Here is a 27096-nt window from a genome sequence, read left to right as displayed (position 1 = left end):
TTTAGCTGTTTTGCTGTTTGTTATCTTACCACGCACAATTAGACAATTTTCATTTGTTCGCCTCCGAGTTTCCCACCGAGTTGGTGGGGTTTTCGGATTCGGATTCGGTTTTGCTTCTGCCTGGGAGTTTTTTCCTTTTCATATTCCCTCTTCGCCGTTTCGCTATGTGAAAGTATTTCTTTTTTGTTTTTGCTGGTTTGGTTTTAATTGTGTTACATTTGCTTGGCTTGACACTGCGAAAGCAAATGGGTGGAAATGGAAATGGTAGTGGTAGTGGGGTGAGACTTCTCGAATTTGAAATGTAAAAGATGGCCGAGCGATTGTTAATACCACAAATGAATTTAAGGGAAGTCAAAGGTGGGAAGAACCGCAATCGAATTAAGTGTTTCTGTGTGTTAATCTAAATAATATTTGTATTAGGTATTATGAATGGAAAATACAATGGCCAGCGGAGCAAAAGTGAAATGTTTATGATTTACTGCCCAGTTTCGTTTATAATACAACCATTCACTTCTAAGAACTAAGATCAAAATATTCGAGGTATAGGCAGTAAAAATATATATTTGCAAATTTCAAACGATCTTTAAAGAAACGAATTCTCATTTTATAAATACTGGGCTTCAACTATGCATCTGGGCTTGTTCTTGCTGACGGGTGCAGATATCGGACTACTATATCATATAGCTTTCATTCAAACAATATGATTATTAAAGATAAAACTGCATACTGAGAAGGTTGTTGTCATTCTTGATTTTATTGAGAAATGAATACGGATTTAAAATATAACCAATATTTTACAAAGCTTCCATAAAAATTATCGATGCAAGAAACTCCTTTTAGTAATTTCCAGATTGTTAACAAATTTACAAATTTTTTACTCTTCACTAAAATAATTTAATAATATGTTAGCTATTAACCTCCTGGAGGTAGAAGGATAGACCACTTGTTATGGGTAGATAAATGATCAGGATTAGATAAATCTAAATAGCGATGTCTGTCTGTCTGATGCGTTGAAGCCGAAGCTTGTTTGTGACGGACATAGATAATCCGAGCCTTGATAATATCAGTAGTGATAAAGGATTTAAAAGGACTTACATGCCTGCTCGTTATACCCGTCATACTTTGCTGTATTTGTTGTCTTGTTTTTTTGCGCCTTACTCATAACATCCATTATAATATTTTTAAGTCTTTTTCACACATCTCACCTTTGGCAAACACCCTAGATATCATCGCTGCACGCCTCTGCTTAGCATTTCCCACAACTTTTCAACTCTTTTGTCAACTCGTGACACAATTTCCGCCACCAACAACGCAACAACAACAATAATAAAAGCAACAACAATAAAAAAATTAAAATTTTACGCATTAGAGAAAAGTTTTGAATAGGAACGAGGAACACACACATGCTATACACACGGCTGGCAAAAATTACCCATATCTATGGCACCAGCTGCTGCACGTTCCTGGTTCCCAGTTCCCAGTTCGCAGTTCGCAGTTCCCATACTATCCCTGGTCTTACGGAATCATAAAAATTGAAACAGAAATGTGTGTAGCATTCGGGTCTTTTATAATAATCAAACCCCAGGCGCGGCCCATAAGCACAGAGCTTATGTAACATTACGTCAAATTGAACAAAAGGCAATACATCTTCATCCCCTAAAAGGGAAAACAGGGCAGATCAGAGCAGAACCGAGCAGAGCAGAAGAGCAGGGCTGGTTGAGCACAGACACAGGATTCTTGCTCTTGCTTTTCAATGAAAATTTACGAACTGACTGTTGCTTTTTTGTTGCTGCTGTTGCTGTTGCTGTTGTTGCTGTGCACATTATCATATTTCTAGCCGACACGCCAATGAATAGAATGCGCATCGAATTTCCCGTGCCGACGACTGACTGGGCCCGCTTTCCGCAATCGAGCTGAGCCACGGATGGCTGTTGGGTGTTGGGTTTTTTTTTTTGTTTTTTTTTGGTACTGCACGTCAAACTCAACGAGCACATCAACAAAATCATCAACACCAGCAGCAGCAGCAGCAGGAAGAAGCAGCCGCGGCAAAGGTCGCCAGGCAGTTGACAAACAAGCAACACCAACCGACGCCCAACAACAATGGGAAAACTTTGGAACCATTTTAAGTTCAGGGGAGGTTGTCAAGCACACCGCATGCAGACAAAATGCAAACTTCCTATATTTTGTTGGTGCGCTGTAAAAATATTTCAGGCATGAAATGTTTTGTTCCTTTCGGACTGGGGTTGCGCAAGAAAGAGGAAACATTTTTCATTGCGTTTGGCTTTGGCTTTTGGGTGGTCCCGAGCTTCGGCTGAATTTGTCTAGCAGAGAGTCGTCGGAGCAAGAGTTATTATAATATAGTTATGATCTATTTGGCCGGCACACACTGCTTGCCCATAAATTAGTCACACTGCCATAGAGCTGAGCGAGTCGATCGCTTTACCAATGACACAGTGCGGCTTTTGTTGTTTGATAAGGGCATCACATCGTCATTTACATACATAATACCAACGCACATATCTGTATATATAATGTACATTTATATGTATAGCATATATGTACACATGCTTTTCGCTCGCTTGACTTCCTCAACGCCGAACAGCGACGTCTACGTCGACTGCGACTGCGACGACGACTTCGGCATGACCATCGTTATATGGCGCTGCTTGTCCATTCATTTGTCCGAGTAGCATCATAAAAAATCATGTCTTTTTGACTTTTATTATTCATTATTTTCGCATTTATTTTTGTACGAATTTTATTGCGCTGCCGCGCTCTCTCTATCATCTGGCCATCTCCCTTGCTCACTCGCTCCATGGCATACTTGTATTATTATAATTTTATACTTTTTTACACATTAACAAATTTGTATTGCAAAGTCGTGGGATTACATTTTATTGTTTACTGTGTATTATGAAAATTCGACAAAGTGTGGAAATGGAAGTCTATTTGCATCGTTAGAGATGTGAAACGAACTTTAAAATGATGAGACCAGAGCTTTGTTTTATTTATTGCTAGTATTTTGAATCAGAATCAGAACCAGAATCCAATGCTAACATTAAATTTAATAATTATCCTCCTTAGGACAGATCTTAAATAAAGAATACATTTTATAAATGTAAATTGCGTATAATTTTTTGAAATACCAATAAATTTTGAGGGCTTGTAATGAATTTTTATTGAAGATGTTGAAAAATGAATCGATTACTATCCTTGTCCTTGTCCTTGTCCTTAAAAGCAACTTTTGTTATACCATAGGAGTAATGGCTTTTCAAGACTGTGCTATTACAGTGATGTGCTATTATAGTGATAGGAACTACAATAAGTATTTGTAATTTTTGTTGGGATTATCCATTTCACGTGTTCAGAGGCAGGATCTGTAGAGTATCAGTGCTGCTGGTGCCTTTTAATAGAGCTATCAAATGCTAATGCCAGAGCTTGTTGGCTTATCAAGACAGCAGCTGTCTGCCCCTGATTCTTGCCCCCCTCAGCTGCCTTGGATAGCTGGCAGTTGGGTCGACCGGCCGTTTAAAATTGCATTTCTCAACACACAAATCACAAATCACTGCAAGGCATGCAATCTCTCACACAAATCATTTCATTTTTGCCACGACTGGCCCCAACGACGACGACGACGACGACGACGACGACGACGACGACGTCGACGCCAAGTGTCATTAGCGTCACACGTCGTCCTGCTCCCGACCCCTTGCCCCATCGGATCTGCTTGTCGTTTGTGCCATGCTCGGCAGTTCGTTCGCTTTAAGTGTTTATTAGTACGAAGCATTTATCAGCAATTATAATTATATGTGTGCATTAAATTGTGGCGAACTCTAACGACCCACATCAGCCACCAAAAGCAGCAACGACAGCAGCCGGAGTAGCCGCAGTAGCATCGACGATTTGTTCAGAGACAACTACGACACGCACTGACCATACAATTATGGACAACACTGTCTCTCCCTCTCAATCTGTCTCTGTGTGTGAGTGTGTATGTGCGTGTGTGTGTGTGTGTTCAAATAGTGGCACACTAAATACTTTTTAAATGCAAGGCGCGCAAATTAAGCAACAAATACACATTTAGGTTATGGCAGGACAAGCAGCTCAAGTGTCTGAATACAAGCACACGCACACGCACAATAACAACAACAACAACGACAATAACAACAACAACACAAACACAGGTATACATACACGCCCACAGTACATGCTATTAACCGACATGATAGCCATGTATGCAGAGGGGGGCTTCATAAGAAATTCAGTTTCCAAAAAGAATAATTATCTCTTTAAAGAAGATATGAAGAGTGGTGGCTAGGAATCTGCTCTTCTTAATTTATATATAACTGTCCTGAAATCCTTAAAAGTTCATTCAAAATTTGCAATTCTTTAAAGAAGATATGAAGAGTGCTGGCTAGGAATCTGCTCTTCTTAATTTAAATATAACCTTCCAGAAATCCTTAAAAGTTCATTCAAAATTTGCATTTCTCTAAAGAATATATGAAGAGTGATGGCTAGGAATCTGCTCTTCTTAATTTATATATAACTGTCCTGAAATCGTTAAAAGTTCATTCAAAATTTATTGAAATGAATTGGAAATATCATTCAGCAATTCCAAATTGATTGAAATGGAATGGAAATATCATTTAGCGATTCCAATTCCCCAACATTATAAATGATTCTAAATTTAAGTAACCCGATTAACTTCTGAATCCAAGGGATTTAAAAATTAATACTTAGTTTTCAGTTTTGGAGCTCCAATTCCGTCTTAAATATATTCCCCCATGATCCCTCCAATTTCAATTATTCTCTTGAGTTGTGCGCCTTCAATACTATCTACTAGTATGTTGAATAGCTTCCGTAATATTATTCTGCAGCAAATGAGTTACCAGAGTTACTCATCGACCAGCTCTCGCTGCTAAACTAGGGGCTAGTTTTTTATGGCCGAAAGCAAACACAGGTAACGGCAACACCTAAGACATTAGCATAGCTTTTTCCTGGAGGGTTGGCGCAGGGCGGCAACCAAAACCAAACATTCATTGACAAATTATGTGCTTGTGCTGGGCGTACCTATGTGTACTCGTATACCTCTACGGTACCCAACTGGCCGACTGCGCTGTCGACTGCCTTCGAACATGTAGTTAACATATTCCTGCCTGCTGCCAAATGAGCGTGTCGTGGGCGTTTAGGCGTTTGGTCGCTGGCTCGATTGTTCAGCGTTCAGCGTTCCTTTGCTCGCCGCTCGCCGCTCGCCGTTGGGGCGTTCGAAATTTGACATTTTGTAACGAGCAAATGCTCGACATTTTCGGGCTGCAGACAAACGAGGCAAATTATCTTACGTCAACAGGACCCAGGACACTAGAGCATTGGGGAAACGCAGTCGAGTCGTACCGAAAATTGTTGAGGCGGCCCTAATGATAAACGACATTAGCGATGGTATTTTTTGGAGGTACGAGTAGTTAGTACAAGGAAATGAAGTTGTTGGCTTGCAGCAGTATTTTGAAGGTCTGGGGGAGTGAAGAAGGCAATTGAAGCTATGGCTATTTACTTGCACTTATTAGTGAGTCGCGTTGAGTCGGTCGAGTTACTGGTTCGTTGAACTTTGTTTACAGCAGTCTTTTGTGTCTTTTGTGTCATTTGTCTGCCCGCAACAATAACCGAAAAGCAACAACGGCGACCAGAAAAAATTCCTCTGGCCAAAATGTGAACGACGCAAAATGCGATGGCATTGTTGACTGCCAGCCTCATGCAGCCATGCACTGAGAGAAAATAAATAGTTAATGATAATATTCCACTACTTAAAGTCATGACTGTTTACTGAATTTTCCATCGAAAAAAAAACGCAAATCAAAATCAAAATCGAAAGAAATTGCATTCAATAAAATGCTGAATTAGCCGAGAAAGTTGTTCAATGCGTTGATATTGCAAAAAAATTTAAATGTATTATTAATCGTATATAAAATGAAATCCAAAATCTTTAAGCTTCCGTTTGAAAAGTTAACAAAGAATTTTGTTTAGTTTGCTACGGTGGTTCACATTTTTGTTGAAGTGCATGCCTTCCAGGGCCTCCCCTTCAGTGCCTACCCCATTCGTTTATCTCACATGTGCCAGGCTATATTTAAACTTTTTGCCAACACCATTGCTTTCAATGGAAGAGCACACACATACTACATACTACTTATATGTACGTACTCGTATGCTCGTATCTGCACATTTTTGTAGCGCCAAATGGCGCCGTGGCACGAAAAAGTACAAAAAAAAAGAGAAAAAATGGTTTCTTTCACTGCCGACTGCTTCACCGGCTCTTCAAATATTCATTGAGTTTGACTAAAAGGCAGGCGAGGCATTTCATTAGCCACCATATGTTGGCCACTGGAGCTCCTCCAGAGCGCGCTCCAGCCCAGCTCTTCATTCAAATGCGCACATAATTTCTAATTTGTGCATCTAATTTATGTGCGCTACTCTCTCCTGCCCCCTCCCCCTCCCACCACTTTCCCCGCTGACAGTAGACTGACTGCCAAAAAAGGAAGAGGGAAAGCAAAACTTAACGCAACAAACTTGCCAATTTAACGGCGAGGAAAACTTTTTGCGCCTCCTCCGCCGCGAGGAAGGAGAACGAGAACGAGAACGAAACGACGAAAAGAAAATTCCATTCCACTTCCACATATAAGGAATAAATAAAGCAATTTCTTCTAATATAAAAAGCCTCGGTCGAGAAATGAGAAAATTACTTTTTTATAAGTACGAGTACGAGAATGGCAGAGCAACCACCGAGGGCGCAACACCAACCACAATTGGGGGTGCACCCCCAAGCACCAAGCACCACGCACACCTTCGCAAGACAACAACACATCGACCGACCGACTGACTGACTTAGACCCGGTTGCCCCAAATAAAAAGCCAAGTACATTGCCAAACATGCCTAATTTGGAATTGCCTACAAAATGTGCATTAAAATAACTAGAATCTACTACCTATAGTATGTATTGTATGTGCGAGTATGGCGGCGGGCCTGCCAGAAGGGCTCCAACGTGAAAATAAAAGGCCCAAAAGGTGTGTAATAAAAATAAATGTCCGTCGTTTGTTTATATCAACGTGCGACATTTTTTCCGGGGCAGTTGAAGAGCAGAGGCGAGTACGAATGCGAAAACTTGGACAGTACGCGCTTTGATGTGCATAAATAGCACATACGCCATGTTGGCTTAGAAACCCAAGCCAAAACAAAATGGGAGTATATGCATACCCTTTTGCCACCTGGTGGTCTGACAACAACAAATAGAGTGCCACCTTGATTGTTTTTACTGCACATAGCCACAGCAAAAGGAAGCCAAAGAGAAGGAAATCAAAAAGCAAAATCGAACTAAATTTTACGACATAAACATAAAGTTTATGACAGGGCAACTAAAACTGGGCAAAAAAATAACAACAAGAGAAAAAAGGAGTAAGCTCTTCGCTCTGCCGACCTTGCAATACTCTTCGAGTCATGTCTAGGCTTGTACTTTTTAAGCTCACTGCAGTATGGCTTTTGAAAAGCGACAATTAATAATATAAATAAAATTAATATAGAAGTTTAAAACTGTTACTATTTAGACAAAATTAGTACTTTCCATTGAAGAGGACACATCTCCTCTAACTAAAATGCATTCTTCTATATTATGGGAGAGTCTCCTTATTCATTCAGCATACCCAGTGGCGCAGGGTATGCAGAATAGCGTTGGCCACGAACCAAAAGGAAATCAATTTTATGTGCCAGCAAAATAACAAAAACAAATAATTTCCATCAAAGTTCAACTGCAAGCGGGAAGCGACCACAAGACTGCGACGGCGACTGCGACTACGACTACGACTGCCGTAGAAAAGAAATCTATAAAAAATATGTGAGAACTATTAAAAAGTCGTAAAAATTGTGAGCTCTATGTGTGAGTTTAGATGAGGGATCGGTGTGGAGCGGGTTGAGCGCAAAGTGTTTTGCTTTGGCCGGGCATGTCGTAAAATTGCGGCGCGTTTAACATCAGCAGCAGCAGATGGAGCTACAGATACTTTATATACGAGTATCTGTACTATATATCGGTTCGAGTTGACTGCAGCGGAAATTGTGTAACACTTTCATTTCATTTTATTTCATTTCGGCGTTAGACAGACACACACCATCAGACATCGGCCATCATCGTGGCTGATGGCTGCATTAATAATGCCATTAATGCGCGCATTACAAGTGTAATAATAATTGTCCTTGATAGATACAACTGTCACACACACACATTCACACTCACACTCACACAGCTCTCTTGGCTGGCCAGTCCTGCCTTGCATTTTGGCTTAATGTAAACGCATTTAAACGCAATTACTTTTCACTATGTTTTCTTACCTACTACTTTGCCAGCCGACACGTACCAAAAAAAAAGGCAATTGTGCTGTTGTTGTTATTGTTGTTGCTGATGATGATTGCCGCTTCGAGTGTCATAAAGATCTTTTATCAAAACGTTAATGGATTGAGTCATATATGTATGTGTGTGTGTGTGAACGCCACACACTCATGCGTATGTTGCGTGCACTTCTTTTACTTTATTAATACATGGCCTGTAGGGGTACATCAAGGCATATTAGTTTTATGATAGTGTGGAGCTTTCTCCCGACTTGCCTTTAACTTGAAGAAGAAAACTTGAAATAAATATTTCTCAATCATTTGTGCCGGACAAGTTTTTCATTGTGCTGAAAAAATTGTGATGCTGTCTTTGCTGGACATTAAATCTGGTCTAAATCTTCAATATCTTTCAATTCTTCTTACCAATATGTATATACGCTTTTATTCCCTGCATCTCTAAGTATAAATATATAATGTCACTTACAAGTGCGATTGCCTTCAAGTCCACACATAATTTGATCAATCGTTATTTCTTATCTTACGAACATTGTTCCCAAACATAAAATGAAATACCAATTTAAGTCGTTCATTGAAAAATATATGGTAAGCATTATGTAGAGAAAGTTTTTTATTATACAATAGAAACGCCTATTTCTTGGATCGACATTTATCAATTAATTACCATTTAGATACCGCATTTCAGTGCTCTTTCATAATTATTGCTTTGTATTTTAAAAGATTTGTAAAGGGTATTCCACAGTTCAGTAAAGCCGATATTCCTCTTCTTTGAATACTTTATGCACACACTCATATTTTTACACGTGTCTCTTTGCTATTACATGTTAAACAAATGCAATGCAATGGACTCTTTTAATACCTCTTTTATGCCTCATATACATATTATAATACAAAGTTAATGAAATGTGGCCAAGAGCCCGCTCTAGTGTATATTATATGTATATATGTGTGAGTGTGTGTGCGCGTAATTGTTGAAAATGTTATTAATTATGACGCACCCTAATTTTCGTTAAGGCCCAACTTAAAGGGCCCTGCAGCAATGCTCGCCTAGTCGGTAATTTGCCTTTTGGGCCGCGCAGGCATAAATGTGCTGAAAGTCTATATTAATTGCATTTTAATGAAAGAGAGCGTGTTGTTGTTATTGTCGCTGCTACATATATACTTATAGTTATCATATGAAATGAACCCTTTGCGTCGTGCAACGAGTTGTTGCGTAGAGTGTTCAAAATTAGTGCATTGTAGATGTAAATAAGATTGCTCGTTCTACAAAGTAGATGTGTTTGGAGTGGCACGAGCATTGGAGCAGAGGATTGAGAGTAGAGTGGAGCTGAATTCTATATAGATTTGTTAATTCGTTTGTTGTAAAAGGGAAGCACAATGTTTAATGCTGAGAACATACACTCGCTGAAATTTGCAAACATTAAGACTAAGCTTAAGCTTTCATAGTATTGATGATGTCTCGTTTCATTCTAAATATTGGAAAAAAACCAAAGTGCCACTATTAAAGATAGCTTCCCAATTCTCGAGTATATTGGCTATTACTTTGAACTTATTAGCCAGACTTTTAAATCTGGAAACTTTTCCCCAGACTGACAGTTAATTATAGCAAAGAGGGCCTGCCAGCTGGATGCATTAACACCCACTAGAAATTAGCATATGCAATCAATTATTGAAAATTGCAGAATCATGAAAATCGTGCTGCACTCCTCCCACTCGCTGCCGCCGCGATGCGCACAGCTGTCAAGCTAGCTATCCCTTTCGGGAATAGGCGTTGGCAACCACAAATGAAATTAAATATAGGTAGTAAGCCATATTTTTCCAAAATAACACAAAAAACGAATAAAATAAATAAATATAAAACAACAAAAACAACAAGAAGAGAGGCTGTTGTTGCTGCTTTCTGTATTATCAGCTGAAAAAATGGCCTACCGTTAAAAAAAATGTTTGTGTGTGCATGTGTGTGTTGGTTCGTATGTATAGAAAGTGTATGTGTGTGTGTGTGTGTAGCTGATAAAAAATTCATTAATTCATATACAAAATGCAATTAAGCGCAGTGGCTGCCGCTGAACAGCAACAACAATTGCAGCGGCAACAACAACCAGAAAAAACTACGAAATAAAAAATGCAATAAAATGTGAGAGCGCAAAAATGCAACGCGAACGCAGCAGTTAAATTAACAAATTGCATGCATATTTTAATAAAATAAATATTTTAATAAGATTAAACTATAATGCAGCCAAATGTCAAAGCTGTATTCCCAATTGGATAAACGCAATACACACATACTGCACTGTGGTCTCTGTGGGGGCATTGGAAAAAATATCGTTTGAAACGAACAGCGACAGCATTGCAAAAAAATTTGTTTAATTTATGCGGTTTTCAATTACCTTTTTGATATGAATTAATGGCCTGACCACGCATTCGACTCTGCACTTTGCGCAAGAACCAAAAGAAAAAAATAACCAACTATTATATGCCAGCATTTTTTCTATCGCGCATAATTTAATCAAACATTTCGCTTTGTTTAAACCAAACTCTGCGCCGGGTGGCGGCCCAGAGCCCACCCAGTTGGCTCAGGAATTGCGTGCTGCTCCTTTCTATGCGCTTCTCAGCCGACACGCAAACGCCTCTCTCTGCGCTTCTCAACTCTACAGCTCGGCAGCTTTCAGTAATTGCTGCGCTGCGGCTGTTGTTGTAGTTGGCTGGCTGGCTGGCTGGCTGGCTGTTGCATGCCGCATTCAATCATTTAATCCAAATATTTTGCTAGCAACTACTTCGCTAAACATTCCTGCAACTACAACAGCAGCAGCATTCTTTTCTCGATGTCTGCAGCAAATTTCATGCTTGTGTAAACTATTTGTCGACAATTTTGTTTGCTACAAAAGCCCGCGTGCCAGTCGCTCGCTCAGTTGGCCAGCCAGCTAGCCAGCCAACCAGCCAGCCAGCCAGCCAGCCCCGGTCCAGCCCCAATCATTTGGGCCATGTTGTTCATGGCTTTGCGTCCAGCAAAGCGTAAAAGCGCGCACTGGCACGAAAGTTTGCAACGTCTGGTGGGTTACCTGGTTGCCATCCCAATTGCCGCTCTAATGACTTCTTGCTGTTGTTGTTGTTGTTGTTGTTGCTGTTATTGCTGCCTCTCATACCAATCAAGCGCACATCCTTCGCTGCTTTCTATAAAATGCACAAAATATGCAAATTACAACGATTTAAATCAATTCAACACTCCGCTCGTCCCCCCCGCTCATCCACGCTCATCAACTTAATGCGCACAGTCGTCTTCTCGACGCTATCAGTTGGACCCTAGGCTCCCGGACTGGTCGTCCGACGACTGACTGCCTCTATGGGCCGTTCATGTAGCGTCGAAAACATCAGCAGCCTTCGCTTTATCAAAAGTTTACGCGTGTAAGTAAGTTTACGTGTACCGTGGCAAAGTGCATTGATAAGGGGACCGGCCAGCATCATCACTTGGACCCGGAACGTTACTCAATTTCATTGAAGCAACAACAACAACAACAAATACTGTGCACTTTCTTTGCTTACAAACCCATGAAGTAGTGGCGGCACATTTTTAAATCCTTGGTTGATTAGTCGTTCAGCCAAGGATGGGACACAAGTGGTTGTGGTTCGTTAATTCCAAAAAAAAGGGCGGGGGCGGGCGAGACAAGAAGGAACTTTATGCATCGAAGCCTACATGCCCTTAAAGTATGTATATATGTCGATTAAATTAGAAGAATTAACCTTTTTTCTCATAGTAAACATTTCTATATTTAACAAGTAGTTGAAAATATACAATTAGTACCCATCTTGATCCGAAATCCGCTAATCCCACTATCCCTAGTCAAAAATGATTAATTATATCAAAAGTATATTATTGTTATTATACTATAGTGGCTTAAAACTTGATTATCTATTTAAAAAGTATTACGATTTTGAAGAATTAGAACATTTCGAATGATTTTAAATATTTCAATTGGTTTATTATATGAATATTAAAATGATCAATTATATCAAAAGTATTATACTATAGCGACTTAAAACTAAAAAGCAATAAGATTTTAAAAAATTTGAACTTTCTTTGAACATGATCTTAAGTATTTCAAGCGGCTTATTACAATCTAGAAATGAGCTTCAAAGTATGTGTATGTTAGGAAAGGGGAAGTATGTTAGGAGTTAGTTCACTATTTCCAAGAAAATCGTATTACTTTTACATTAAAAACTAATTTGTTAATATGTGTAAAAATATATAATGAATTATTAAATAGTAGCGAGCACATCTCTTGCATAAACGAGCAGTATTATACTCGATTCTTCGATAATTTCACTTATAAAGACGCCTTCAGCAACTTTCCAAACACCCTGTTTAAAGGATTGTTTTTAAAAGAATTGACGTTGATTCCAGTTCATTTAAGGGAATGAAATTAGTGCCAGTTGCAGGTTCGAGTTGCAGTGCATTGGAAACTGCTTAGACTCACAGTTAAAGGGTATTGGGAGCACACAGACCAGTCCGGCCAATACTACAAGTATATAGTATGTGGCCGAAGCCATGCATTAAAACGTTTTAAGCCTTAACGGCCCCGTCTTTTGCGCACCATTATAGCTCATTATCGCTCAGAGCGCCTTACATTATGTTGATGAGTTTTTTGCGCCCGACCACATTCTAATAGCAGCAACTACAGCAACAATAATAGCAACAACCACACTGGGCACAAACTTTGCTAATTTACAAAAATTGTTGTTTCGTTGTTCTTGCTGTTGCTGTTGTTGTTGCGGTCCACAAGAGGCACACAAATGTGTCTGTGGCGTTCATTAAACTGGTGCCGCCTTCTACGAGAGCCCATCAGTATTGAGAATTGAGTTTCATTAATTGTTGACAATGATTACCTGAAGCTACAGCTTTGCGCACAGGGCGGCCTCAAAGGCAAAAACTGAGCAACTGAGAAACTGAGCAACTGAGCAACTGAAAAACAAAAGCGAGCCGGAGAGCCAGACAAGTCGGGCAAGTCGGGCAGGCAAGCCAGGCAGCCCGGGCGAACGCAATTTCAATTTTCAACGACAGGTGATAAATAAATCGAATCGCAACGAATTGAAATGAATCGGCGGCAGCAGCAACAACAACAGCAGCAACAACAACAATAAGAGAAGCAGCAACAGCGGCGCATCTCTCGGCAATCGATTCGTTGCGTTGCGAATGAAATTGCGCCATATTTGGGCGTTATTTGTGGCTCTCTAGATGAGTCGTCCTCCTCGCATTTGTTCCTCTTACTGTTGCTGCCTTGCTGAGGCGTTGGCCATATCTTCGACTGCTGCTGCTGCTGCTGCTGTTACTGTTGCTGCTACTTCTGCATTTAATTGCCACCACACGGTCTTTTGACGTCTACACATCAGCATGGGCATCGCAGACTGCCCATATGCTGCCCCTCATCTCCTCTCCCCTACAGTTGCTGGTGTTGTTGTCCGCATCTCCGCATTTTTAAAAGGTGTTTTGTCGCCGGCTGCGTTCGTGTTCGCGTTCGCGTTCGCGTTTCCATTCCCATTCCCAATCCCATTCCCCAACTGCGCCAATTGCGAGTGCGAATGAGTACGAGAGTGCGAATTGGCATTTTATTTTCGCATTTGGCATTTTCGGGGCGCTCGCCTCATTTAGACTGTGTTTAGTGTCCGACGCTGTTGCGCTTTTTAATTTTATTATGGTTTTTTTTTTTTTCTGTTGGCACCATCATATGATCGTGTGCTCGTACGATACTCGTACCTACATGCGAAGGAGACAATCCATCGATCGATCGTTCAATCGATCCATCGACGGCGACAACAGCAATAGCAACAACAAAATGATTTAAGATGTTCGACTGTCAGTGCTGACAACATTGACAGTAAAATTATTTCTACGCGCTGCGGAAGGTTAATTATCGGTGATTTATTTACAACGAAAGTAAGGCAGCGCTTTACAACAATTACAAGACACAATTATAGTAGCCTCACTTTTGTGTCGGACTGACTTAGACAGGGAGCGTGGCAATTCAAATTTAAGCACAATGGAAAGATTATCCTCACATCTGGGTCGATATTTAATAACGCAACTGGCAACAAAACTTTGTATATAAGCTTCAAGCTAGATACCCTACTATCTTATCGTCCACTCTAAAAAAGTCAACACTTGTGAATCACACCTTTTTGTGACTTATAAGGAAGCTTTACTATAACGATAACGAATATAACGATTGTGGGTATAAATTAAACTGAATAAATTTGGAGAGTAGTCAAGATATTACCAAATTGCTTATGAATATAAAGATGGGATTCATATCATCGCACATATCTCTCTTTTAAATGCTAGCTATTATCAGAGCTGAGAAGGCTTGGCAGCTAGGTAGAAAGAGTTGGAGTTAAGTCAACGATTGACGGACTCATTTAGTATTTATAAAGTACACGATTGCGCAAAAAGTGACATTTTAAATGAAATACTTGTATATGTATAGAAAGAAGAAGCTGTGCTGCCATTTTTTGTTGCCGCGCCCTCGACACTTTTCTCATTGGTCATGCATTAAAATTTCGCATTAAAAAATTTTTTATGTGCATAGCAAAATGTTTATGGATGCATATGATTGGCGCAAAATACGAATACGAGTACAAGTATGCCATAAAAAGTTGGGCGCAGCAAAAACTGAAAAACTGCACACACACGCACGAAATTAAATAATTTATTAAAATGTAATGCAAGCCTGATAAATAATTAAAAACACAAAGAGTCAAGAAAAACGTGGTGGTGTGACGAGGGAGAGAGCGAGAGAGAGAGAGCGAGTGAACACAATGTGCATTAATTTGCATTTTTGTTACAACAAATGCACAAACACGCCAAACCACAAACAAAATGAAAACACGGCACAATGTAAAATTATTAAATGAACATTAACAGAAGAGTGTAGGGCGGGGGCTTGGGGCTTCGATAAAACATTAAACATAAAACAAAAACGAATAGCAAAAAAGCAACAGCACATAAAATCGGTTGTCAAAGTGAATTTAAAATAATTATTGTACATTATGGCCGACGCGTATTAAATTAAATGCTGCACAATAATACAATGATAATAAAATTAATAATATGCCATGCCAAAATACATGATAATAAAAAATGAAAAGGTGTGGAAATCGCCATAACAACAACTGCAGCAACTATTGTGCATTAACAACAGCAACAACAAAGCCTGCAACAAGGCAACAACAACAACAATAAAACGCATGTGCGAGAGCCCTTCAATGCGCAAATTATGCAAAAAAGCCTCGGCTTAGGTCTGGTCTGAGGGAGAGGCGGCTCAAAAGTGCATTAAATGCATTTTTTGTGCTCTGATTATTATTTATTTATAATCATATCCATGTGCATTTGAGGCTGACCGCATTAAAGTGGAGGCCCTCCTCGCATTTTTGCGGCTTAGTTTAGCCACAAGGCTCGCGATTTCAAATGCTAATTAATATAAATGCAATTACTTTATTTTCAATTGAAAGTGCGATTTAAGGCGACTGGGGAATGGTTCAAGTGAGGGAAGCGGCAAGAAACTGAACACAATTATGGCGCTGCATTTCTTCCCTTAGAAATAATACGATATTTGGCAAAAGAGTGGAAGAGGATGTATTGATATTAAGGTTTATTGAAAACCCTTTAGTCAGATATTGAAAGCAAATCTTTACAGTAAATACAAATTACTGTGAAACAGACTATGATGGAATGGCACCTGTTTTAGTTTTCAGTTTACAAAATGAATAAAAGCCAAATAATCTTAAGACAACTCCATCCATTTATTAAGATAATGTTGAGTTCCTAAGCTTATATTAAATTTGGATGAAATATTAATACATTCAACCTTGAGCTTATATGTAAAAGACCAGAATAGATACCTGAAGACGAGCAGAGTTGTTGAAGATGTAAGACAACTTAAAAATTTAATCTGCTGGTTTAGTCTTCTAGATCGGGGGCTATTTTGTCTAATCTTCATAGAAAATAATGGTGGATGTGTATTTCCACTTCTTTATACAATTCATTTATATTAACATTTAATCATAATATCTTCTTCTTCGCTTTCTTGCAGATGGTAAGTTCTTATCATCACTCAATCCTTCAGAACTAACATACGATGGTAAGTCACATTTCACGTTAAGTCACATAACACATACTATACCAACAATACTATTACAATATACATACATGTATGTATGCAGTTAGTGCCTACCGCTAAGTTACCCGTTATCTGTTATCATTTATCAGTTATCAGTTATCAGAAGCTGCGAGCTCCCTCTCTAAGTCACTTGGCCACGCGTGCCTTCCTCGTTCCCCCATCAATCAAGTTGCAAGCAGTTGACTGCAGGACCAGCTACCGATGCAGTTGACGATCGAACCCGCACTTTGATGTGTCCATCTGTCCCTCTGTCAGTCAGTCGGTCTGTCTGTCTGGCTGTCACTAATCCGGCATCGGACGAGGCTATATAGCGCAGTGTGCATAGTGTGCCACGCCCAGTTTGCGCGCCAGTTTCCTGTCGCAAAAATGAGAAATTTCTTTTTAATTTAGACCTAAGCAGCGGACGTTGTTGCTGCGCGCGATGGTCGGTGGTGGCGTGCACACGGACAGCTGATAAAAAATCATTATAAAGTTAAATTTTAATTAAAAACTACAATCGATTAAAAGGCAGGTAGGCTGGTAGGCTGGTAGGCTGGTTGGCAGGCGGGCAGACAGACCAGGAAGGTGGCCAGGAAGGAAGGCAGGCAGGCGGGCAGGCGACTGTCTGCGGCTCATAAATTGCCGCTTGCATTGAAAAACTATCGGCCCGCTTTCAGCGTGCGTGCCACGCCCACCGGCCTGTCAGCCTCTGTTGCGTGATGAACTTGTGCTAATTTTGACGAAATCTGTGACGTGGCCCTGCACAGTGGCAGTTCTCGATTGAGATTGTGACCAGCCGATTGCCAAAGTCCCCCGTCCTGGGTCCAGTTCGGGCGTCCTAAAACTGAATGAGCCGAACGTGCAATGCAACGCCCTTAGCTTCAGTTTTATTTAGCCGTTGTTTGTATGCGCTTATATAACCTTTTTCGCTTTCATTAATGAGCAGCAACAACATAAAACATAGCCCCACATTTCTGCTTTTTTTTGTTTTTCAAGCGGCAAGCGCTTGGCACGTGAATTTTGGCTTGAAATTTGATTTATGGCTGCGCCAGGGCACACAACGGGTTCTTGTCTTTGCTAAACTTTTGGCGTTGTTGTTGCAGTTGTTGTAGTGTTGCTCCTCCAGTTCATAAAATTGTGGCACTCGGCACGGAGCAGGCTGGCATTCCGCCTCTCCCTGTTGTTCAAAGTTTTATGACGTTATGCTGCGTTAAATTGAAAAATGGTGTGTAAAAGCATTTAAATCGTTAAACATTTTTGCGATAGCTGTAAACAGTGGTCGGTCGGACCGGAGGCAACATTAGTTGGCGTGGGCAGTATGTTTAGTCTTATTCCTGAAGTTAAAAATAGAACGCTGCAAATTGGCTGAAGAGGAAGTCAACATTTTAATGAGCACGAAGAGGAAACACAATGACTTATAATTGTCATATAAAGCATGTAGATAGTCAATTGGAAGGCAAACTGAAATAGCCATTAACTGGGCTCAGAAGCCTTGTGAGCATTTCGGAATACTTGTAGATCTCCCTAACTCTCCTCAGCACTAAGCAACCAGTTTAAACCTTAACTTGAATCGATCACGATGCCACATTGTTTTTGTCGTACAGTCCTCGCTAGCCTTGGCCAACTGTTGCTGTTGCCGCCAATGGGAACGCCTGACTGCAACGAACTCAAATATCGACTGCCTATTTGCCGCATTACTTATACGCCATGTTGGCCGGCAGAGCTACCGTTATTAATCCATATTATGGAAGCTACAATGCTTTGGCTTTGGCTTTGGCTTTGGCTCTACTAACCCAGTAAGCGCGCCGACAACAACAACAGCAAGAATAATAACTACACAGACAACGCGCCAAGTTAGGCCGCCAGACAGCACAGAAAAGCCAGAAGACACACCAAAAAAACAAAAACAAAAAAATATATATGCCAAAAGTGTAATTTGTATTATTGCAACAACGTCGACATCGGAGGGGCACACGGACACGGACGGACTATACACTCAACACTTTGGTGTGACTTATGTGCACACACACCGACACACACACTCACACACAGAGAGAGAGAGAGGGAGAGAGAGGGAGAGGGAACATTCAATAGCCATGGCCATGGCCAGGCCCAAAGCCCAGGCAAAAGGCACGGCGAGCATTTAAGCACAACTTTAAATAATCGTCTGTCAGAACTGTCAAACAAGCCGGCGAGCGCTAGAATTAATGGCGCACACACAGACAGTTGTGCTTGCACGTGTATATATAGCTGTGTGTGTGTCTATGTGTGTGTGTGAGTTCATTCAAACAGCTCGACTCGGCTCGGCTCTGCTCTGCTTTGCTTGCCGCTGCAATTGTGGCCTGCGCAGGCGCAAGCGTTTGGAAGCCGCAACGAACGTTGAACCTGAACCTGCGAATATGTGGAGCAGCGAATCATGAGTGTGTGTGTGTGTGTGTGTGTTTGTGCGTGTAACAAGTTGAATTATTGTTTTTGCGCGTATTTATTTATTACACACACACACACACACACATACGTACACATACAGTGACGCAGTCGCAGTCGCAGTCGCCGGCGAGCCAGCAAGCGAGCGACCCGACCCGACCGAGTTAAAAAACAATGTCTGTTTCAGTGCTTTATCACTTTTGCCGCCAAGCGCTCCCCCTCCGCCTCCCCCGCCCACTCTTTCTTCCACCCATATATGATGCACGTGCTTGTGTGTGTGTGTCTGCATACACTCACACACTCACACTCACACACTTTACAGAAAATTAATGCGCGCGGCACGGCGGGCGAACTTTCAACTGTTGCTGCCGTTGCTGCCTCAAGATGAAAAATTATTGCGTTTAATTTATTGCATAAACAAAAGGAGCAGCAAAAAATGGTTGATATTGTCTGCAAGTGTGTGTCTGTGTCTCTGTGTGTGTGTGTGTGTGTGAGTGTGTGTGTGTTCAAGGTCATGGTTAAAGTGATTTTCAAGCAGGGCACACACACATACTCGCACATTGAAACTGAGTCAGTTTTTATGCTGCCGACTGCGCTGCTGTGGCGGCTTTCCCCGACGCAGCCGGCGCTGCCAACTGTCAAAAATGATTTAGTAGTTCAAAGCCGCGTTTTGTTGTCGTCGCCGCCGTCGACGGCGCATAATTTTGTGACAGGCAACGGCGCTGCCGGCATTGCGGGGCGGTGCGGGGCTGGGCGACAAATTGTCAACGTGAAAGTGCGAAAAATGACGCGCCTGTCAAATCCAGCAATTGCAGCGGCCATTTTGACACTTTCGGCGCCAGCCGTGGCGGCCAATTGGACAGTTCGTTGTTTGTTGTTGTTGTTGTTACTGTCAGGGAAAGGTCAGACTCGCGCTGAAAGCAAGAGTGAGCTTTTTTGACAGATTATGAACAATCAGACAGGCTTTCAACTGTCAAGTGCAGCGACCGCTACGTTTAGTAGTGTGTCAAAAAATGTGAAACATTAGTTTTATAGTTCATTGCGCTGGCGCTTTATAGATTTTTCAGTCTGTATGTATGTTTGTGTGCTTGTGCACTCAATAAAAATCCAAATGGCAATCATAAAAATCAAAAAGCCACATCAAAATCAAGCACGAAATTGGAATCAAACAAGAGAGAACGCTACAGTCGAGCAAGCCCGACAGTGTAATACCCTGTACCCAGGTAAACTTCCGTCACTGAGTTATATGCGCCCAAAGCAGCAGCAAAAAGAGGAAGAAGAAGAGCGAACTTGTTGCTGCAGTTTGGGGAGGTTGTACTGGCGAGAATTTGTTTCGCTAATAACTTTTCTTAGAATTGACCGAATTGAATAAAATTTTGAACAACAATAGACAATTATATATAAATTATGTGTGCAAAGTTTGGTTTAGGTAGCATTTGAAATGTGGACGCTATTGACGAAATTCTGTAGCGGGGGAAGGGGGGGAAAATTCCAAAAAATAAAATAAACTCGTCCTTTCTCGGACCTAGGAGAATCTGGATGCCAACTTTGGTTATTCTAGCTTTTATAGTTTCTGAGATCCTCGCGTTCATCCAGACGGACAGACGGACAGACGGACGGACGGACGGACATGTCTAGATCGATTTCTCTCGTCATGCTGATTCAGAATATATATACTTTATGGGGTCGGAGATGCTTCCTTCTGCATGTTACATACTTTGCACAAACCTAATATACCCTTTTTACCCTACGGGTACAGGGTATAAAAACAAACAAAATTAACTGGCCATAAAAAAAGAGTCACAGATTCAAGAGACGAGAACACAAATAAAAGCGACAACTGTTGATAGATGTGCACATACATATATACCTATACTGTATCGGAACTGTACACACAGAGACACACAGACAGACATAATGAGGCATTCATAAAGAAAAAGCGTATTAAATAAATACAAGTTCGCTGGGTTTTTTAGGGCTGCCATAAAACGCGAACACTTTTAATTAATCAGTGTGACCAAATTGGTTTGACCATCAAACGGCACATTAAAAGAGCAACTTAATGTTGCATAACAAGATTTCTTCTTGACAGCTAAAGAGGCGACTATCGTCTTTTTAGCGCGAAATTATTTGCATGATTACTGTAGAGTGGCATGACTGATATCTGTCTGTCTTGCGTGCCATAATTTTCCATAATCTGCCAATTGTCTTTTACAAGCGCCAATAACAAATTGCCAAGTGTCTGGCCCGGACAATCAAACAACACTAAGACCATGTTAATCTATTGAAATAAGCGCCACTATTTGTCTATCAATTTAACAACTGGCACACAAACCACACGCTGGCCATTCACTTTTAATTGATGTTGGTCTCCATATACTCGTCGAATCTGTAGTTTCACAATGTCAGTGACGACACACTCGCACATATATCCATGGCGTGTGGCGGCATCAGCACCACCACCAGCACCACCACCAGTGGCAGCAGAAAATAGGCAAATTTATTAAATACTCATTTATCAACATCATAAATCAAAGTTTCTTTTTTGGCGCGCTGCCGTTTCAGTTTCAGCTGTCGGTTTGAGTTTTGAGTTTCTCGACTTTAAAGCAATAAACAATACATGCAGGCGTACAGATGACCCTCGCGGTTGTAGAAATGAGAACGAAAGGATAATAAAGGACTGGCTTGTCCAAATGCAAAGATCTTGAGAACTAATAGGTAGGTAGGTAGGTCGGAGCGGCAGCCAGGGTATGCACCCCGACTCACTTAGGCCTTGTAGATTGGCCCGTTGTGATACCGCATGGACAAGTTGAGAACTAATAAATATGATTAGTTTTTTGCTTCATACTTTTGATACTCAAGCCAATATTTTAGTAGTATTTTCAAATTTAATAAGAATCCCTAGAATATATTCGATGGGAAGACAATTAAATCTTAAAGAGGAAGTAGTTGTTTAATTGCAGAGAGCTATTAAATTTTGTCTGGATGTGCTTTGAACTCGTCTCAATCTCTCTTAAACTTTGTTGCAATCACGATGATATTTAACATTGTTATTAGGAATTTGGCATGCAATAGGCAGTCAAAGAATCCAAATAAGGGATTCATTAAGGCGAATACCAGCAATAATTGATCAATAAAAATGTTGCACAGAGTTCTTCGTCTTGTTACTTCTATATATGAACCACAAATAAAAGTGATTTTCAGAAATTAAAATGCAGGACAGCATTTATAAGGAATCTCTCATCACAAAAAAATACGAAAAAGTTCAGCACTACAGACAAAAAGTTTGGCTTTCTATTTTTCAAATCAATACCATTACAATAATTGTTGTTTTTCAGTTTTTCGCAAAAGTAGTATTTTTCTTAGCACTTCCTTAGATCATGCTTAAATCAAACTCGAGTAATGCGTTTGCCAGTTTTGTGTGCTCAGCTTTTCTTTGCGCCACACCAACGAGATGCCAAGGGGTCCTGGCAAGGGGTCTGCTGCTGTCTGTCTGCTCATCATAATTCCATAGCCTATGCACAGGCGCTTCAACTATCAGGGCAGCAATTGCTGTCTACCCCAACAGTCAGTCCGTAAACTTCATAAATCCACCACAAAATGCGCTCACTTCGATATTTGGCAATTCCACTTTGGTCCTGTTGCTGGTGCTGCTGCCTCCTTTGGCTGCCGATTGTCCTTGTAAATTATGCATGCAACAAATTGTATAAAAATTTCCGTAACTTTACGTAGTTACGTGCAAAAATTCGGAAATCAACTTGCGGCCGTAGCTGCCTTTGGTCGATGGAAGCGCACAACAAAAATTTGAGGCGCACTTGTCAGTGTGACCAGCATAAGTAAAACGGCGAGACAGAGAGATAAAGAGACGAACAAATACTGCAAGACAAGACAGCTTAACCTAAGCCAACCCCTGGCTGACTAGGGGCGGGGGGTGTTCAACGTTTACAAAGTGATTACTCGTGTTTAAAAATTGATGACGGCCGTTGGACACGTTTTCAATTTGAAAACGGCCAGGAAAATGGCGCGTGCAACGCTCCCCAGCAGGTAGCGGCTGAGGGGGTCTGTGCATTTAACGAAATTGAAACTTGTTTTTGTAATGAGCAGCAACATTACAAAAACAGCAATAGCAACAGCAATAGCAACAGCAACAGCTAGAAAACGCATCGTAAATTGTGCGGAAAAATTGTCACCCAAATGACGAGCATTCGTTTGCACATTTGCGCCAACTTGGTCGTTAAAATTTCTAGGTATTTTTTGTTGTTCGTCCACTGTCTCTGCGACTGTCTCGTCTTTATTTTTATAGACAACTGCGAGTAGAGCGGAAAAAAGTGTTGTTGGCATCATCATCTGTCGCCTCTTGTACGTCATCTGTCGTTTTCTGTCGCTTTCTGGCGTTTTTGTTGTGTCGTGTGTCGTTAGCTGGCAATTAAATGCCAAAATCGTTAAACTCGATGATTAACTCGTTGCTGCTCCTGTCCTTGAAGATTTAGTGCCGTTAAAAATCGTTAAATGCTACACAGTTCGCATCGAACCCCAGCCAAAAAACTAAAAAACAAACAACAAACAAGACAAGTCAAATAAAACAGCACAAATGAAACGAAACTCTAAATTTTGGGCTGTCATTTAATCGATTTGCTTTAGGAGAGATTCAACACTTAACGCAAATTCGAATTTTATCACAAGCCATTAAAACTGGCGAGTATACCTCTAGTATACCTCTACTAGGTAGTGGACCAGAAACCGGTTGTCTGTAACCAAATATGTTAATTGCTCTCCCAACCTCCCTGTCTCTTGAACTCAAAATTCGTCTAATAAATTGATCAGCTCGTGCTCATTTTTTTATTTGTTGGCGTTTTTTTTTTCTTTCTTATGTGGCGCGTCGTAAATGGGTTTTTAATTTAAACTGCCAGCTATGGTTGTTGTTGCTGCAACAATTGTTGTTGCAGTAGCTATTTAAGTAATTTGCTGGCTGCAGCAATAAAAAGCGCACAGAAATGTCCGCCGGCTGGGTTGGAGGTGTTTGTCGGGCAACGCCTGGCAAGAATGTTTCATTTCGAGTTTCTTTTCGCACACTTTTGGGCGGTTAGCAGCTGCCGTTGGTCATTTGGCAGCCCAGGGCAGCGCGTTGGAGGGTGCGGGTAATGCGAATGCGAATGCGCCCCTACGTATGCAACGCCTTTTTAGCCGAGGGCTATGGAATGCCAGCAATTTCGTTGTGTGTGTGTGTGTGTGTGTGTGTGTGTGTGTGTGTGTGTGTGTGCTTGAGCGCATAGTTGGAAGGTGTGCGTAGTGCATAGCAACAAATGTGGCAGGAAGTAGAGTCAAACGGCAAGCCAGACAGGCAATTAAAGTTAGAGCCATAAATAAGGTATATAAACCAGCGAAGGAACCAAGTCATTCACACTTTAAGGGTCCTCTCATAAGCTCAACAATTAACAGAAATTTGTTGACAAACAATTTCTAAATTCATTTTTTTTAAATCCTTGGAGGTACTTTGCAACTTCAGTTCAAGAAAGTGTCAACATGTTCTTAAATGCAATTCGTTTTAAATAGCGTGTGTAAATATTATTATTAATTATTTATTATTATTAATTATTAAAAAACGAAATATCGAGATCGTATCGATGTCTCGTTTAAAAATAGCAAATTATATATTTCCAAATAATATCTAGCTCGAGTTTGCAAGCAAGATGGCTGAATGAATGAAATATTTATTAAGCTTCTATTCAAATGGCAATTAATTTGACTTGAAACTTTTAAAAGTTGTCATTAAATTCTAAATCGTTATCAAGGAATGTTTTCTTATCCATAAATACCAAAGCAATAAGCCAAAGCGGTCACTTCTGTCTACGATTTTTAGACATTTGCTGGTCGCTTCAATAACAAACTTCATTAGCGTTGGAAAACGCAAAGTTCGAAGCTTATTTAATTTAGTTTTTCATTCTTTGTTATTCAGTGAGCTTGCTGGAGGTTCTTTTTTTGCACAACTTCAACAACAAGTTTGATTAAACTTCGACGTAGACTTTTGCACATTGATGATAACAAGAAGAACAACAAAAACAGCAGCAGGGCATATAGCCAGTTATAATGTGCATGGCCAACTTATATACAAGTAAAACTCTAATGTATGTGTATATTTGTGTTTGGAGGAAGAGCGAAAACTATGTGGGGGATATCCATTTGCCAAAATAGCAAAACTTGCATAAAAACTTTGCGCACAACTTCGACTTTTTCATCAAACAACTAAAGCAAAATGAAACAAACTTTTAACGCAGCCAACGAATGAGCCAAACAGTTAGCCAGCGAGTGAGCCAGTGAGCCAGTCAGCCAACCAACCAAACAACCCAACCAAGGCACACCCACTCCCAACAACAACAACAACAACAACAGCAGCAACAAGCTGGCAGAAACTTGCAATGAGCGCTTCGCCTCGTTCGCCTCTTGCCGGTCGGCACAGCTGTCAGTCAGTCGCACTCACACACATACACACACAGCACACACACACACACACACACACAGTTGCACACCTCTATATAGACAACAACATGGCGAACAAAAGTTTTGTGCGCTCGCTCGATGCGGCAAAACGGAAATGCATTCAAAATCTAATATGGCAGCCATGGTCATGAGCAAATGCGACTAAAGCAACAACAACAACAATAACAACAACAACAGGCGAAAAAATTGCAACAACAACAACAGCTACACTATTAGTTGTAGCAGCAGCAGCAGCAGCAGCAACAACGAAAAAAAAGAGTGCCAAAGAAGAAAATGCAATTTTCTGAAAAACCCATTAAATGTTTGCCATAAAAAAAGGCCAAGCCAAGCAAAGCCAAGCCAAGCCAAAGCACGGCCGCGACGTCGACAGCGACGACGACTGCAAATAAAGCAAAAGCCGAGGCAAGATGGCGCCGCCTAAGGCAAGGCACGACAAAAGAAGGCGGTGGGAGGGGGGGGGAGGGGCAGAGTCATGTGATAGACTGCCGACTGCCACAGAGACTCGTCGTATATATTTTAGCAAGTACGAGTATATAACCTAGCACACCCACTAGGCACACACACACACTCACACACACGCACATGTATATATACATACATTATATACTATATGTAGCTATATGTACATATAGCTTAGCATGACTTGTACTTTTTAGCAGCCTGCTGCAACTATAAAGCCATTAAAAGCACTTTAAAAGGCAGAAAATTAAACAAAAAGCGGCAGCTGAAGCGCCTTAAAGTCGGCACACACTATATACACTAAAGGGCTTAAGTAATGCCACCAAGCTGTGTGCCAAGTGAGTGCAATGATGTGAATGGAAAGCTAGACTACCTTCCAAAATAAACAGCGCTTCAACACTTGGTTCAATCGAAGCTCTTTCTCTAGCAACTAATTTATATCGAAAATGATTAAAATTTGAACTAAAAAGATATATATTCTTTTGAAAGAACTTTACTTATTATTTGCTAAAAAGTTTTCTTAATTTTGGGAACTTGAAATGCAGACTAAAAGTTAAAAGAACTGCCGCATAATCAAGAACTCAAGTAAACACTTTTTTTTTTAAAGAAATGAAACATTCTTTTTTAAAGTAATGCTCAGAATACTTCTAGATTGATTGTTATACGTTCACTCTTGTACTCCAAAAGTTGTTCTCATCGATATTAAAGATAACTGTTAGCATACAAATACTTTTAAATGTATTGAAAAGTTTATTTAAATATTTTTAAAATGTATAAACATTTCAGCCGAAAGAAATCGGTTCAGTTTTGATCAAATGTGTGAGTTCTTTAAGGCGAGCTGCCACAATATGTCAGCCTATGAAGTTTGTCAGCACACTTATGCCAACTACTGTGCATACGGATGTGTGTGTATGAGTACTCGTGTGTGTGCTCTGCCATCGCCTGCTCTGACAGTTGCACAATGCGCTGATAGAGCCATTTACGCCGTCAGCACATAATGATGACGAAGTCGCTGGCTATGCCAGAGTAAGAAGAGGAAGAAGTAGCCGAGCTGTAGCAGCTTGGCGGGGAGGGAGAGGGGGCGGGGAAGCTGCATCCATGGACTGCAGCAGCAGCAGGAAAACTGCGCACTTGGCGCTTTTGGTGTTTTGGTTTTCGGCGGCAGGAAAGTGCTGAGGCGGGGGC

At 40.7% G+C, this 27096-nt stretch overlaps 1 protein-coding gene across 1 annotated transcript in view; it reads left to right on the top strand.

The window, feature by feature from the left end:
• LOC115620556 (homeobox protein homothorax) overlaps window positions 1-27096 on the top strand; it is a 166215-nt gene that overhangs the window by 85618 nt on the left and 53501 nt on the right. Inside the window, exon 8 of the mRNA XM_030513843.1 lies at window positions 16465-16467. Coding sequence (XP_030369703.1) covers window positions 16465-16467 — 3 coding nt within the window. The remainder of the gene's footprint in view (window positions 1-16464; window positions 16468-27096) is intronic.

Source organism: Scaptodrosophila lebanonensis, unplaced genomic scaffold (genome assembly GCF_003285725.1).
Source record: "Scaptodrosophila lebanonensis strain 11010-0011.00,11010-0021.00 unplaced genomic scaffold, SlebRS2 tig00000024-arrow-pilon, whole genome shotgun sequence".
Taxonomy (NCBI): domain Eukaryota; kingdom Metazoa; phylum Arthropoda; class Insecta; order Diptera; family Drosophilidae; genus Scaptodrosophila; species Scaptodrosophila lebanonensis.
This window is presented reverse-complemented; position numbering and strand designations above follow the sequence as displayed.